At 35.7% G+C, this 13706-nt stretch overlaps 1 protein-coding gene across 10 annotated transcripts in view; it reads left to right on the top strand.

The window, feature by feature from the left end:
• Positions 1 to 13706, top strand: part of NF1 (neurofibromin 1) — a 274111-nt gene that overhangs the window by 129920 nt on the left and 130485 nt on the right. For all 10 annotated transcript variants that reach the window (XR_005364696.1, XM_038548199.1, XM_038548201.1 and 7 more), the window contains 5 exons: positions 289 to 470; positions 589 to 800; positions 4443 to 4604; positions 4739 to 4842; positions 9317 to 9452. Coding sequence is in view for 9 of the 10 variants with exons in the window: in XM_038548199.1 (XP_038404127.1) it covers positions 289 to 470; positions 589 to 800; positions 4443 to 4604; positions 4739 to 4842; positions 9317 to 9452 (796 nt within the window). In the remaining variant the exon portion in view is untranslated. The remainder of the gene's footprint in view (positions 1 to 288; positions 471 to 588; positions 801 to 4442; positions 4605 to 4738; positions 4843 to 9316; positions 9453 to 13706) is intronic.

Raw genomic sequence — 13706 nt, 5'->3', positions numbered from 1 at the left:
CTTTGGACCACTAGTTTTGTATGGTAAACACTAAAAGTGATGCATTGACCAGGAAAGATTGCATCTGTTTCATGCCTATGTTATGAAATATGTACTGGCTTTGTCAGGATAAAATCATATTCAGCATAGCACACTTCATCATGAGCCACCCTGGCTGATTCCCCCAAGACTGAGAAGCAGATATCGAAGACCGCTCATATGATGTACATGTCATGATTCCAAAATATCTGATTAGCTTTCTGGTGATGTGGCCTTCACCGTGTAAGAGTCAGTCTTTTTATTTCTCAGGTATTTCACATTGTTCATGAACCTATTGAATGACTGTAGTGAAGTTGAAGATGAAAATGCACAAACAGGTGGCAGGAAACGTGGCATGTCTCGGAGGCTGGCATCACTGAGGCACTGTACAGTCCTTGCAATGTCAAACTTACTCAATGCTAATGTGGACAGTGGCCTCATGCATTCCATAGGTGAGATCAAATGAAAGCTTCATATAGAAATTGCTGGTCTCACATGCCAATTCTCTAGGTTTTCAAAATTACTTCAACAAGCCATGTTAGTAAATATACATTTATCTGTCTATATCAGGTTTAGGTTATCACAAAGATCTTCAGACAAGAGCTACATTTATGGAAGTTCTGACAAAAATCCTCCAACAAGGCACAGAATTTGACACACTTGCGGAAACAGTGCTGGCCGACCGGTTTGAGAGGCTGGTGGAGTTGGTGACGATGATGGGAGACCAGGGAGAGCTCCCAATAGCCATGGCTCTGGCCAACGTGGTCCCGTGTTCCCAGTGGGTAAGTTCATTGAGGAAGTGTGGAACCAGGACTGGGCACATATAGTAGGTCCTTCCAAATTTATTCATTCCAGGAATGTTTATTGCGTGAATTGCTAAAACTTTAGAGCCAGAAGAAACTTCAGATATTATTTGAGTGGTTTTCAGCTTTGGGAAAGTAGTTGGAACCTCAGAGTAGTGTTCTTACCTGAAGTATGAGGATCTTATTCCTCATACTGATGGTGAAACTCAGATTCCTTCCCTGTCCCACTGAAAAATTCCATTTAAACACTGATCCCTCCATATATATATCTTTTAAAAAATTTTATTTATTTAAGAGAGTGAGAGAGTGCACACATGCAGGAGTGGGGGGAGGGGCAGAGGCAGAGGGAGAAGGGGCTCAATCCCAGGATCCTGGGGTCATGACCTGAGTCAAGGCAAATGCTTAACCCACTGAGCACCCAGTTGTCCCACCCCCCCAGATATATGTATCTATCTATATATAATATATAAATATATAATAAAAATATATAACCTATATTAATAAGATATAATAAAATATATAACCTATATTAATAAGTTATATATTATAATATTATATATATATAAACCCTGATCAAAAGAAAATTAAAACCCCTGACATGGTGTGGTACTTTTCATGTACTAAATGAGATAATTAGGGTTAATTGTTGTATGTAGTTGTCATAATGCTAGAGCTAGAATTAAAGGCTTGTGTGTCCAGGTCACAACTCTTTTCTATAATGAATTGCATGATTTTTAAAAAAATGTAGGCATATTTTTGCATTTGAAAATTATGATGCTTGTTTTAAACATTGAAGATACTGACTGTTTGGCTTCTCAATAAAAAATTGTCTTAAAACCATACTATTTTTAATAACATGCTAAAAATTTGAGAAGGGTTGTCCTTTTCCATGTTAAAATGCTATTCAGTTTATATTATACCAAAAGTCATTTAAGCCTTGTAAATTATAACTAATGAGGTAATTTGTCATTGCCTGTAGATTTGTTTCTGCTTAAAAGTTGTACGATCTTATTCCTTATACTTAAAGTAAAATTCAAATTCCTTACTCTGGCTTACAAGGGCTCTGCTTCATTGTTGGCATTGTCTCATGCCACTCTCCTTCTTGTTCACCAAACTTAAACCATGCTGATGGTGAAACTCAGATTCCTTCTGAATCTTTTCACATAGGACTTCCACCTTAGAGAGCACCCTTGCTGTTGCTGCCACCACCACCACAGCTGCCTGGAATGCTTCTTCCCTCATCTCTTATGTGGCCAACTTCTTGGCCATTACTCAAGTTTCAGTACAGGTGTCTCTGTTTTAATGAGGTCTTCTTGGCCATCCAGCAAGAACCACACTTATAGTCATTCTATCACGTTATCTTGTTTAGTTTTCTTCTTAGCACTTATTCACTATGTAATATTATCTTGTTTATTGTTGCACCATAATGTGAGCCCTGTGAAAGCAGAGACCTTGTCTGTCTTGTTCACTGCTGTAGTGCTTGAAGTAGAACCTGGCACATAACAAGGACACTGTAAATAATTGTTTAATGCACAAAGGTGGAATCCCTGTTGGAACTCTAAGGAGTTAGGACAAGGAATCTATTGAAACTCTCTTGTAACCTCACATTACAGAAATCTTCATGTTTTTTGAAAATGGATATTCTTCTGAATTACCTTTTTACCACATACCTGTAATTAGCACTAAAAATTATCAGTAATTCTCTTAATAAAAAGGAATCAGTTAAATCTAAGAAGCTTTAATTCATTCTGTTTTTTGGTAGATCATTTCTAATGAATTGTATATGACTTTTTGAGAGAGACTTATAGTAGGCCAGTTATATTAGAGCTGTATCTAAATGAGAACAAAATACAAGATAACTTTTTAAAAAACTTTAATTCTCTTTTGCAAATTTTAAATTCTGTTGCTTAACATTTTCAGAATTTTGCAGAAAAGGGATTAGATTGAGAAAAAAATTTAGCGTAATACTTTGGAAACCTATTTTGTGACTGAATTATCTCTCATAGTTATACTTGATTTTAAAATGGAGGAAAGCTTTTTTTTTTTTTTTTTTAAAGATTTTATTTATTTATTCATGAGAGACAGAGAGAGGCAGAGACACAGGCAGAGGGAGAAGCAGGCTCCATGCAGGGAGCCCAATGCAGGACCTGATCCGGAACCCCAGGATTATCACGCCCTGAGTCAAAGGCAGCGGCTCAACCTCTGAGCCACCCAGAAGTCCCATAAAATGGAGGAAAGTTTTATATCTAGTCAAATATGTATAACATAACTGTATAGTGTAGAGCAGGATATTTGTGTCTTCTTTGGCTTCTAGATTCTATGGTTAGGATTGTGAAATTTTTTCCTTTACTCAGATATCAGAGTTGACAAAAATTAAAAGAGCTATGGTCACCGATCCTGGCTTTTATTGTCACTTCTTGAAGGGTGGGGCCTCTCTTCTACCCCTGTTCTCTTTAAATCTCTTTGTAGCATGTGTGGTTAAATAGTGATTGACTACCGCATCATTTTTGTTGAGTGTACCAAAAAATACTATGGGGAATTATGAGCCTTAGCATTTAGGGAGTAGGTGGGAATTAGCTGCCAACCCTGGCTTTGTACATAAATCTTGCTGATCGCTTGATTCTAAATGCTCAGCCCAAATCTTTTTCCTGACTTACTACAAATCTTGTTTAGTTTTCTTCTTAGCACTTATTCACTATGTAATATTATCTTGTTTATTGTTGCACCATAATGTGAGCCCTGTGAAAGCAGAGACCTTGTCTGTCTTGTTCACTGCTGTAGTCTTTCCATTTTTGTTATTTCTGTAACAAATATTGTGTTATTGCTGTAGACTACTGCTGTAGTCTTTCCATTTTTGTTATTTCTCTGCTAAGCCCATTTTCAGTGTGCTGAATTTCCCTGACCAGCTGAGAATAGAGGTCTTGTGATCACCAGAGTCTTATTCCTGCTCACCGATTTCCTAAGAAAATGATTTGGGCATATCAAACTAAATTCTGTGCCATCATGTTCTATTTCTACTCTCTTTGGTTTTGTCATAATTTGAACTGAATCCTGGATTTTTTTTTCTGTCTCCTGGTAAAGCCTAGGCCTCTTTTACTTTTCATCAGTTAATTCTTAGAATTAATAGCTGCCAAGGTGCCTGGCTGGCTCTGTGGGAAGAATATGCAACTTTTGATCTTGGGGTCATGAGTTCAAGCCCCACACTGGGTGTAGAGATTGCTTAAATAAATAAATTGCTTTAAACAAAAGGGGGGTGGGGCCAGCCCCGGTGGCCCAGCCATTTAGCGCCACCTTCGGCCCAGGGTGTGATCCTGGAGACCCGGAATTGAGTCCCACGTCAAGCTCCCTGTGTGGAGCCTGCTTCTCCCTCTGCCTGTGTCTCTGCCTCTCTCTCTGTCATGAATAAATAAATCTTTTTTAAAAAAACCAATAGACCTGAAACAGCTGCTGTAGGCATGAAGAAATAGACACATGCACACAGAGAAACACCAGGGGGAAAATTAGTCACCATTGAACTAAAGCCATTTAGCAGGTAGTTGACGGTTTTGGATTTACCTTACAGTTTCCTGCTTAAGAAAAAACAGGATTATTCACACTAACACAATTTTATTTTGTTCTCAGGATGAACTAGCTCGAGTTTTGGTGACTCTGTTTGATTCTCGGCATTTACTCTACCAATTGCTCTGGAACATGTTTTCTAAGGAAGTAGAATTGGCAGACTCCATGCAGACTCTTTTCCGAGGAAACAGCTTAGCCAGTAAAATAATGACCTTCTGTTTCAAGGTTTGTATCCATTTATCTTTTTTTTGTGCCAAGGTATAGCAAACTGATTATGTGCAGAATATACAGAACAGAATTTCTTTAATGCAAGACATTTGGAGAAGGCATAATAAATTCCTGCTTTTATATTTCTTTAGGTATATGGTGCTACCTACCTACAAAAACTCTTGGATCCGTTATTACGAATTGTGATCACATCCTCTGATTGGCAGCATGTTAGCTTTGAAGTGGATCCTACCAGGTTTGTCATTCTTTCATCTACAGCTTGTCTTCACTTTTCCACTACCCTGGATGTGAACAGGCTCTCACAATTCCTCCTCTTGATTCTTAAAATTAGTCTGTAATTATAAAAGTTGCACACAAATTTTTCTCTAAAAATTTACAGGTATCTTTGACAGCCACCTCTAGGGACATAGCACTGTTACTAATGTAGTCTATTCTTTGCCTTTTTTTGGTGCATTTGCATATGCAAATTATAATATAGCCACACTTATGAAATATTACATAGCAGGTAAAAGGAATAAGATTAATCTTTCTATGTCAACATAGATCTATGACATAGAGCTAAGTTATAAAAACTATAGATATAATGTAAATGCTTAATATAAATGTAAACATTGTATACATGGTTTTGCAACTTTATGCATTTTTATTTTTATTCAACTTAATATACAGTATATTATTAGTTTCAGAGGTAGAATTTAATGATTCATCAGTTGCATACAACATCAGGTGCTCATTACTTCAAGTGCCCTCCTTAATGCCCATCACCCAATTGCCCTATCCCCCATCCATCTCCCCCTCCAGCAACCCTAAGTTTGTTTCCTGCAGTTAAATCTCTTATGGTTTGCCCTCCTGTTTTTGTCTTATTTTATTTTCCTTACCTTCCTCTATGTGCATCTGTTTTGTTTGTTTTTTTTTTTAAAGATTTTATTTATTCCTGAGAGAGACAGAGAGAGAGGCAGAGACATAGGCAGAGAGAGAAGCAGGCTCCCTGCAGGGAGCCCAATGCAGGACTCCATCCCAGGACCCCAGGATCATGCCCTGGGCTGAAGGCAGACACTCAACCACTGAGCACCCAAGGCGTCCCTCATCTGTGTTGTTTCTTGAATTCCACAAAGGAGTGAAATCATACGGTATTTGTCTTTCTCTGACTGACATATTTTGCTCAGCATAATACTTTCTAGTTCCATCCATGTCATTATAAATGGCAAGATTTCATTCTTTTTGATGGCTGAGTAATATTCCATTGTGTTTATCACATACCCATACATACCACATCTTCTTTATCCATTCATCAAGACATCTGGGTGCTTTCCATATTTTGGCTATTGTGGATATTGCTCTTGTAAACATTGGGGGTACATATGTTCCTTCAAATCATGTTGTTTGTATCCTTCGAATAATACCTGGTTTTACAACTTAATTTTCTTAACTTCGCTCTATGTCATAGATCTTTCTATGTCAATATAGAAAGATTAATCTTATTTTTTTACCTGCTGTGTAATATTTCATAAATTTGGCTGTATCATTATTCAGTCAGTACTGTGTTGATCAGATTGACTTTGTTTTCTCAATAAGTTTTTAAAATTATTAAGTAATGACATATTATTTTCAGGTGTACAGTAATTTGGTTTCACAATTCTGTATATTACTCAGTGCTCTTCATAAGTGAAATCATCACCTGTTACCATGCAACGTTGTTAGAACATTATTGACTATATCCCCTATGCTGTACTTTCCATTTTCATTTCCATGATTTATTTATTTTGTAACTGGAAGTTTGTACCATTTAATCCTGATCTTCACCTGTGTCACCCATCCTCTCAGCCACCTCTCCTCTGGCAACCACCAGTTTCTAATCTGTATTTAAAAATGTGATTTTTTTTTTTTTGGTTCATTTGTTTTCTTAAAGATTTATTTGAGAGAAAACGCGGCACGAGCAAAAGGGGCAGAGGGGGAGAGAGAGAATATGAAGCAGACTCAGCTGAGCATGATCCTGACATGTGGCTTGATCTAATGACCCTGAGATCATGACCTGAATTGAAACCAAGAGTTGATTGCTTAACCAACTGCACCACCCATGCACACCGCTATTTTACTTTTTAGATTCGATATATGAGTGATGTCATAGAGTATTTGCCTTTTACTGACTTATTTCACTTAGCATAATAACTTCTGGGTCCATGCATGTTGTTGCAGATGGCAAGATTTCATTCTTTTTTAATAGATGAGTAATATTGCTGTGTGTATGTATGTGTGTGTGAAACACATCTTCTTTACCTGTTCATCTGTCAGTGGACATTTGAGTTGCTTCCATATCTTGGCTACGTAGTGAACATAGGGGTGCGTGTATCTTTTCAATTAGTGTTTTCATTTTCTTTGGTAAATACCAACTAATAGAATTACTGGATCATATGGTGTTTCTATTTTTAATTTTTTGAGGAACCTCCATAATGTTTTCCACAATAATTGCACCAATTTACATTCCCACCGACAGTGCATAAGTGTTCTAAGTGTTCCTTTTCTCCACATCCTCACCAATACTTATTTTTTATTTTTATTTTTGATATTAACCATTCTGACTAGCTTACGGTCATACCTCATTTTGGTTTTGATTTGCATTTCCCTGATGATTAGTGATGTTCAGCATTTTTTCCTGTGTCTTTTGACCACCTTTATTTCTTCTTTGGAAAAATGTCTTTTCAGGTCCTCTGCCCATTTTTAAATCAGATTATTTGGGTATTTTGGTATTGAGTTGTATGACTTGCTTATATATTTTGGATAGTAACCCTTTATCAGACATATCATTTGCAAATATCCTCTCCAATTCAGTAGGTTGCTATTTTGTTTTTATTGTTTTATTGTTTTATTGGTGATTTCCTTGCTGTGCAAAAGCTTTTTGTTTTGGTGTAGTCTTGATAGTTTATTTTTGCTTTTGTTTCCCTTGCCTGTAGAGACATATCCATAAATAAGTTTTAAGGCTGATGTCCAAGAGATCACTGGCTATGTTTTCTTTTAGGAATTTTATGGTTTCAGGTTTCATATTTAGGTGTTTAATCTGTTTGGAATTTGTTTTTGCATATGCTATAAGAAAGGGTCCAGTTTTCATTGTTTTGGCATGTAGATGTCCAATTACTCAACATCATTTATTGAAAAGACAGTCTTTTCCTTGTTGTATACTCTTGCCTACTTTGTCATAGGTTGACAATATAGGTATAGGTTTATTTCTGGGCTCTTTTTGCTGTTCCACTGATCTGTGTGACTGTTTTTTTGCCTGTACCATACTGGGGTGATTTACTATGGTTTTGTATATCTTCATATCCAGGATTGTGATACTTCTGGTTTTTTTCTTCTTTCTCAAGATCGTTTAGTCTCTTTGAGGTCTTTTGTGGTTCCATATAAATTTTAGAATTACTTGTTCCAGTTTGGTGAAAAACACTTGGTATTTTGACAGGGACTGCATTGAATCTGTAGATTGCTTTGGGTAGTATACACATTTTAATAATAATCTTCTAATCCATGAGAATGGTATATCTTTCTTTTAGTTTGTGTTGGCTTCAGTTTCTTTCATCAGTGTCTTATCATTTTAGGAGTGTATAGGTCTTTCACGACTTTGGCTAAGTATTTTTCTAGGTATTTTATTCTTTTTGGTAATAGTTGTAAATGGTGATCCCATTGACTTTTGCTGCAACTTCCCAGTAATTGCCCCAACATTGTCTTTTCCATTTTTCAGGTCATTTGCTGTTGGAATTATTGTGAAACCCAAGTCTTTTTGTTACTTTCCTTCTTAGAACATCAGTTGTTCTCTGACTACAAGATAAAGTACAGAGTTTTCTAACTATAAGCGATTACTACCTGTCATTCTTTCATGTGTTCTCTGTGCATTAGATCCAATGAAATATGCACATGTTGTATATTTTTAAAGTGGCTTGACACATGGGTTTTTTGGGGGCAGGGATGCCTAATAAATAATATTGACTACAAGATAAAGTACAGAGTTTTCTAACTATACTGACTACAAGATAAAGTACAGAGTTTTCTAACTATAAGTCTTTACCACCTGTCATTCTTTTATGTGTTCTCTGTGCATTAGATCCAATGAAATATGCACATGTATATTTTTTAAAGTGGCTTGACACGTGGGTTTTTTGGGGGCAAGGATGCCTAATAAATAATATTCCTCTTCCTTGCGCAATTCTAAACCAAAAGAATGAAAGGAGAAGGGGTGGGAGAGAAGCACTCAGGAATCAGCTATCACTTTTTTTTCTGATAACAATGCTTCGAGTATGTGGCTTTTGATCCTGTGGGCAAATACGCTTGCTAATACTTCACCTTGAATTAGACCCCAGCCCTTGCACAACTGGATGACTACAGACTTGCCTCATGGGAAGCTTTCTACCATGGAGGTGGAGAGAGCAAACCAGAATACATCTTTTCTGCAGGCAGACATATCCAGAATGGAGAAGATGGTACTGAGCTGAGTATATACCAGATTTGTGAGAATATAAGGGGATAAGAATTCTTAGACACAGCTCTCAGAATTGCCTTTTTGCAGTTGTTTTATTCAAATCAAGATCCCAGCAAAGTCAAAACATTGCATTTGGCTGAAAGTCTCTTTTAAAGAGTACTTTTGTCTGTTTATTTTAAATGGATTTTACCTTCTCTCTCTTTTCTCTCTCTCTCTCTCTCTCTTTTTAAAAATTTTTTTGCAGATTAGAACAGTCAGAGAGCCTTGAGGAAAACCAACGGAACCTTCTTCAGATGACTGAAAAGTTCTTCCATGCCATCATCAGTTCCTCCTCAGAATTCCCCCCTCAGCTTCGAAGTGTGTGCCACTGTTTATACCAGGTATGTTTAAGGTTAGAGAGTACCGTTATTAATCCAAAGCTGAAGTAAAAATGCTTTACCGAGGAGGGATTTAGCTGCTGATAGTGGGTGGTTAAAAATACTGAGTCAATACATTCAAAATTTTTGGAATTGGCTTTGAAAAAACTTAAATATTGTTTAGGAGACAGATTGAAGTATTTTAAGGGAGTACTAAAAATATTTAATTTTCCTTGCATTGGGAGCGAGTCTATTGGGTATAATTGACATGGTTGAAATTAGATATATTATGGAATTTTTTTGTTATCTTTTGCCTAAACTACGCACAGAGTTTTTCACATATGAGGCAGGTCTACTGGTCCTTGCTTTTTATACTATTGAAATGCTTGATCTATAATTTTGATGTCTTCTTAAAGATGTAATTTTTTTGGTCAGGTTTTTCTAGGACAAACTAATCTGTTTATTTTATATAGAATGCTACTTCTAAAATATATGCATCATCATTCAGATAAAATTATTAGAATTTTTAGCACTAGCACTGCAAGTAATGCTTCTGAGTTCAGATGTCCACAGTCATCCCCTACTTACTGAAGAAATTCGGTCTGTGTTCTTTTTATGGTTCACTGTGATTTTGAATTGCATATGTAGTTCAGGGATGATTTAATCATTCCAGGGGGAATTAGTGTAGATCTATATTAGCCTGTTTAAAATAGATTTTGTAAGAAACATTAGTGGCTCTGAGTCTGGAGTTTGGGACAGGGGTGGGTACAGGGGAAAGAATTTATGCTTTCACCAAAACCCTTGCCTTTGTGTCTTTTTCTTTGCAGAGTCATCCCCAGCCATTTGTTTTTTTAGCACAGGGCTTCAGTTGCTTAGAGACATTAGCAAGATCGGTGAAATCACCATTTTAGCTGTTTCAGGCTGCTCTATGTGAATTGTTCCCCCATTGCTATTTATAAAAATGTTTCTGCTCTATTAAAAAAAAACCCAAAAACTTACAACCTGAAAACAGTTAACAAAACAGCAATAGTAAATCCTTTACTATCAAATGATTACTGTAAATGTAAGTGGATTAAGTTTTCCCAGTTGAAAGACATAGAATGGCTGAATGGATTAAAAAAAAAAAAAAAAAAACCAAGATCCAATAATATGCTGCCTACAAAAGATTCATGGTAGCCTTAAAGACACATATAGAGTGGAAGTGAAGGGATGAAAAAAGTCATTTTAAGCAAATAACCCCCCCCCCCCAAAAAAAGCAAGAGTAACTACTCTTATACTTATACTTATTTCAGACCAAATAGACTTTAAACTAAAAATGGTGAAAAGAGACAAAGAAGGTCATAATATAACAATAAAGGAGGTTAATACACCAAGAAGATATAATAGTTCTAAGTATTTATGTGCCCAACATTGGAGTACCTAAATATACAAAGCAAAAACTAACAGATCTAAAAGGAGAAGTAAATAGTAATATAGAATTAATTGGGGACTTTAATACCCCACTGTCAACAATGGATAGATAATCCAGACAACCGAAACAGCAGATTTGAACAGATACAGACCAGATGGACCTAACAGACAGATATAGAACTTTCTGCTCAACAACAGCAGAATATACATTCTTCTCAAGCACACAATATGTTTTCTAGGATAGGCTGTATCTTAGGCCACAAAATAAGTCTTAACACATTCAAGAAGATTGAAATCATACCAAGTGTCTTCTTCTCTGACCACAGTGGTGATTACATGAGGAAATCAATTATATGAGGAAAACTGGAAAAGAAGTGAACACATGGAGATGAATTACTACCCTGAACAATTAATGGATCAAAGAAGAAATTAAAGGGGAAATAAAAAAGTTTCTTGATAAATGAAAATGGGAACACAACATCCAGAACATGTAGGATGCAGCAAAAAGCAGTTAAGAGGGAAGTTCATACCAATAAACAACTCTGTTAAGGAGTGGGAAAGATCCAAATAAGCAGCCTCTTTGCCTTAAGGAATTAGAAAAAGAACAAACTGAGCTCAAAGTTAGCAGAAGAAAGGAAGTTATAAAGATTAGAGCAGAAATAAATGAAATAGAAATAACTACAGAGTAACAGTAGAAAAGATTAACCAAGCTAAGAGTTGGTTCTTTGAAAAATAAATAAAATTAACAAACCTTTAGCTAGACTAACCAAAGAGAGGAAGGACCTAAATCAACAAAATTAGAAATGAAAAAGGAGATCTCACAACTGATACCACAGAAATTTAAAGGGTTATAAGAGGCTAGTATGAACAACTATGTGTGTCAACAAACTAGACAACCTAGAAGAAATGGGAAAATTCTTAGAAACATAGACAACTTACCAAGATTGAGGAAGAAGTAGAAACTCTGAATAGACCAATTATTACAAAATTCTCCCAACAAAGAAAAGCCCAGGACCAGTTGGCTTAACTGGTGATGTTTACCAAACATTTACAGAAGAATGAGCACCAGTCCTTCTCAAAGTCTTAACAAAAAGCTGAAGAGAAAAGAATGGTCTAAACTCATTTTATGAGGCCAGCATTAACCCGATACCAAAACCAGAAAAGGACATTGCTAGAAAAGAAAACTACAGGCCAATATCATTGATGATTATAGCTGTAAAAATTATCAATAAATTACTAGCATACTGAATTCAGCAGTATATTAAAATGATCATGCACCATGGTCAAGTGGGATTTATCCTTTGGTGCAAGGATGGTTGAACATATGCAACATATGCAAACCAATCAATGTGATACATCACATTAATACAATGAAGAAAAGAATCATATGATCATCTCAATGCAGAAAAAGCACTTAACAAAATTTAATATCCATTCATGATAAAAATTCTTAATAAATTAGGCATGGAAATAATATGTCAACATAATAAAGGCCATAAATGACAACCACACAGTGGTGAAAGGTTGAAAGCATTCCTCTAAGATCAAGAACAAGACAAGGAAATCTACTCTTACCACTCCTATTCAGCATAATACTAGAAGTGCTAGCTAGAGCAGTCAGGAGAGAAAAAGTATCAGAATTGGAAAGGAATAAGTAAAATTGTCTCTACTTGCAGATGACATAATTTTGTATATAGGAAGTCTCAAAGACAAACAAAAAACAGAACTAATCAGTGAACTCAGTAAAGTTGCAGTCTACATAGTTAACATACAAAAATCAGTAGCATTTCTATATACTAACAGTGAAATTTGTAAAAAAAAAATCAATCTCATTTATAATAGCATCAAAACAATAAAAGGCTTAGGAATAAATTAAGGAGGTGAAAGATCTTTATGCTGGAAACTATGACAATGATGAAAAAATTGAAGAAAACAGATAAATGGAAAAGGTATCCTGTGTTCATGGATTGGAAGAACTAATTATTTAGATATAATACTACCAAAGTAATCTATAGATTCAGTGCAGTCCCTATTAAGTTTCCAATGGCATTTTTTACACAAATAGAAAAAATACTCCTAACATTTTAATGGAACCACAAAAGACCTTACATAGCCAAAGCAGTCCTAAGAAGAATGAAGGAGGCACCACACTTCCTGATTTAAAGCTGTAGCCATCAGAACAGTATGTACTGGCATAAAAATAGATTCACCAGTAGAACAGAATCAAGAGCCCAGAAGTAAAGCTAAGCATATATAGTCAACTAATATTTGACAAGCGATCCAAGAATACTCAATGGAGAAAAGATAGTCTTTTCAATAAATGGTGCTTAAATCACTGAATATTCACATGTAAAAAACCGTCATATACCACTCATACAAATTAACTAAAAATGGATTAAAGATTTAAATGTAGAATTTGAAAACATGAAACTACTAGAAGAAAGCATAGGAATAAAGCTTCTTGGCATGAGGCTTGGTAATGGTTTTTTGGAGGTGACACCTAGAGTACAACAAACTAAAAAATAAGCAGATGGGACTACATTAAACTAGAAAGCTTCTGTACAGCAGGCACATCATATAATGTGAAGAGACAATCTATGGAGTGGGAAAAAAATATTTGTGAATTATATATCTAATAAGGAATATTTAAAATATATTAAAAACACAATTTTCAATAGCAAAAATAAATTAAAAATGAGCAGCAGATACTTTTGAATAGATATTTTTCCAAAGAAGTTACATAACAGGCCAAAAGGTACATGGAAAGATGTTCAATATCACTAGTCATTGGGGAAATGCAGATTAAAACCTCAGTGAGGGGCAGCCCCGGTGGCCCAGTGGTTTAGCGCTGCCTTCAGCCCAGGGTGT

This window comes from Canis lupus, chromosome 9 (genome assembly GCF_011100685.1).
Source record: "Canis lupus familiaris isolate Mischka breed German Shepherd chromosome 9, alternate assembly UU_Cfam_GSD_1.0, whole genome shotgun sequence".
Classification (NCBI taxonomy): Eukaryota; Metazoa; Chordata; class Mammalia; order Carnivora; family Canidae; genus Canis; species Canis lupus.
This window is presented reverse-complemented; position numbering and strand designations above follow the sequence as displayed.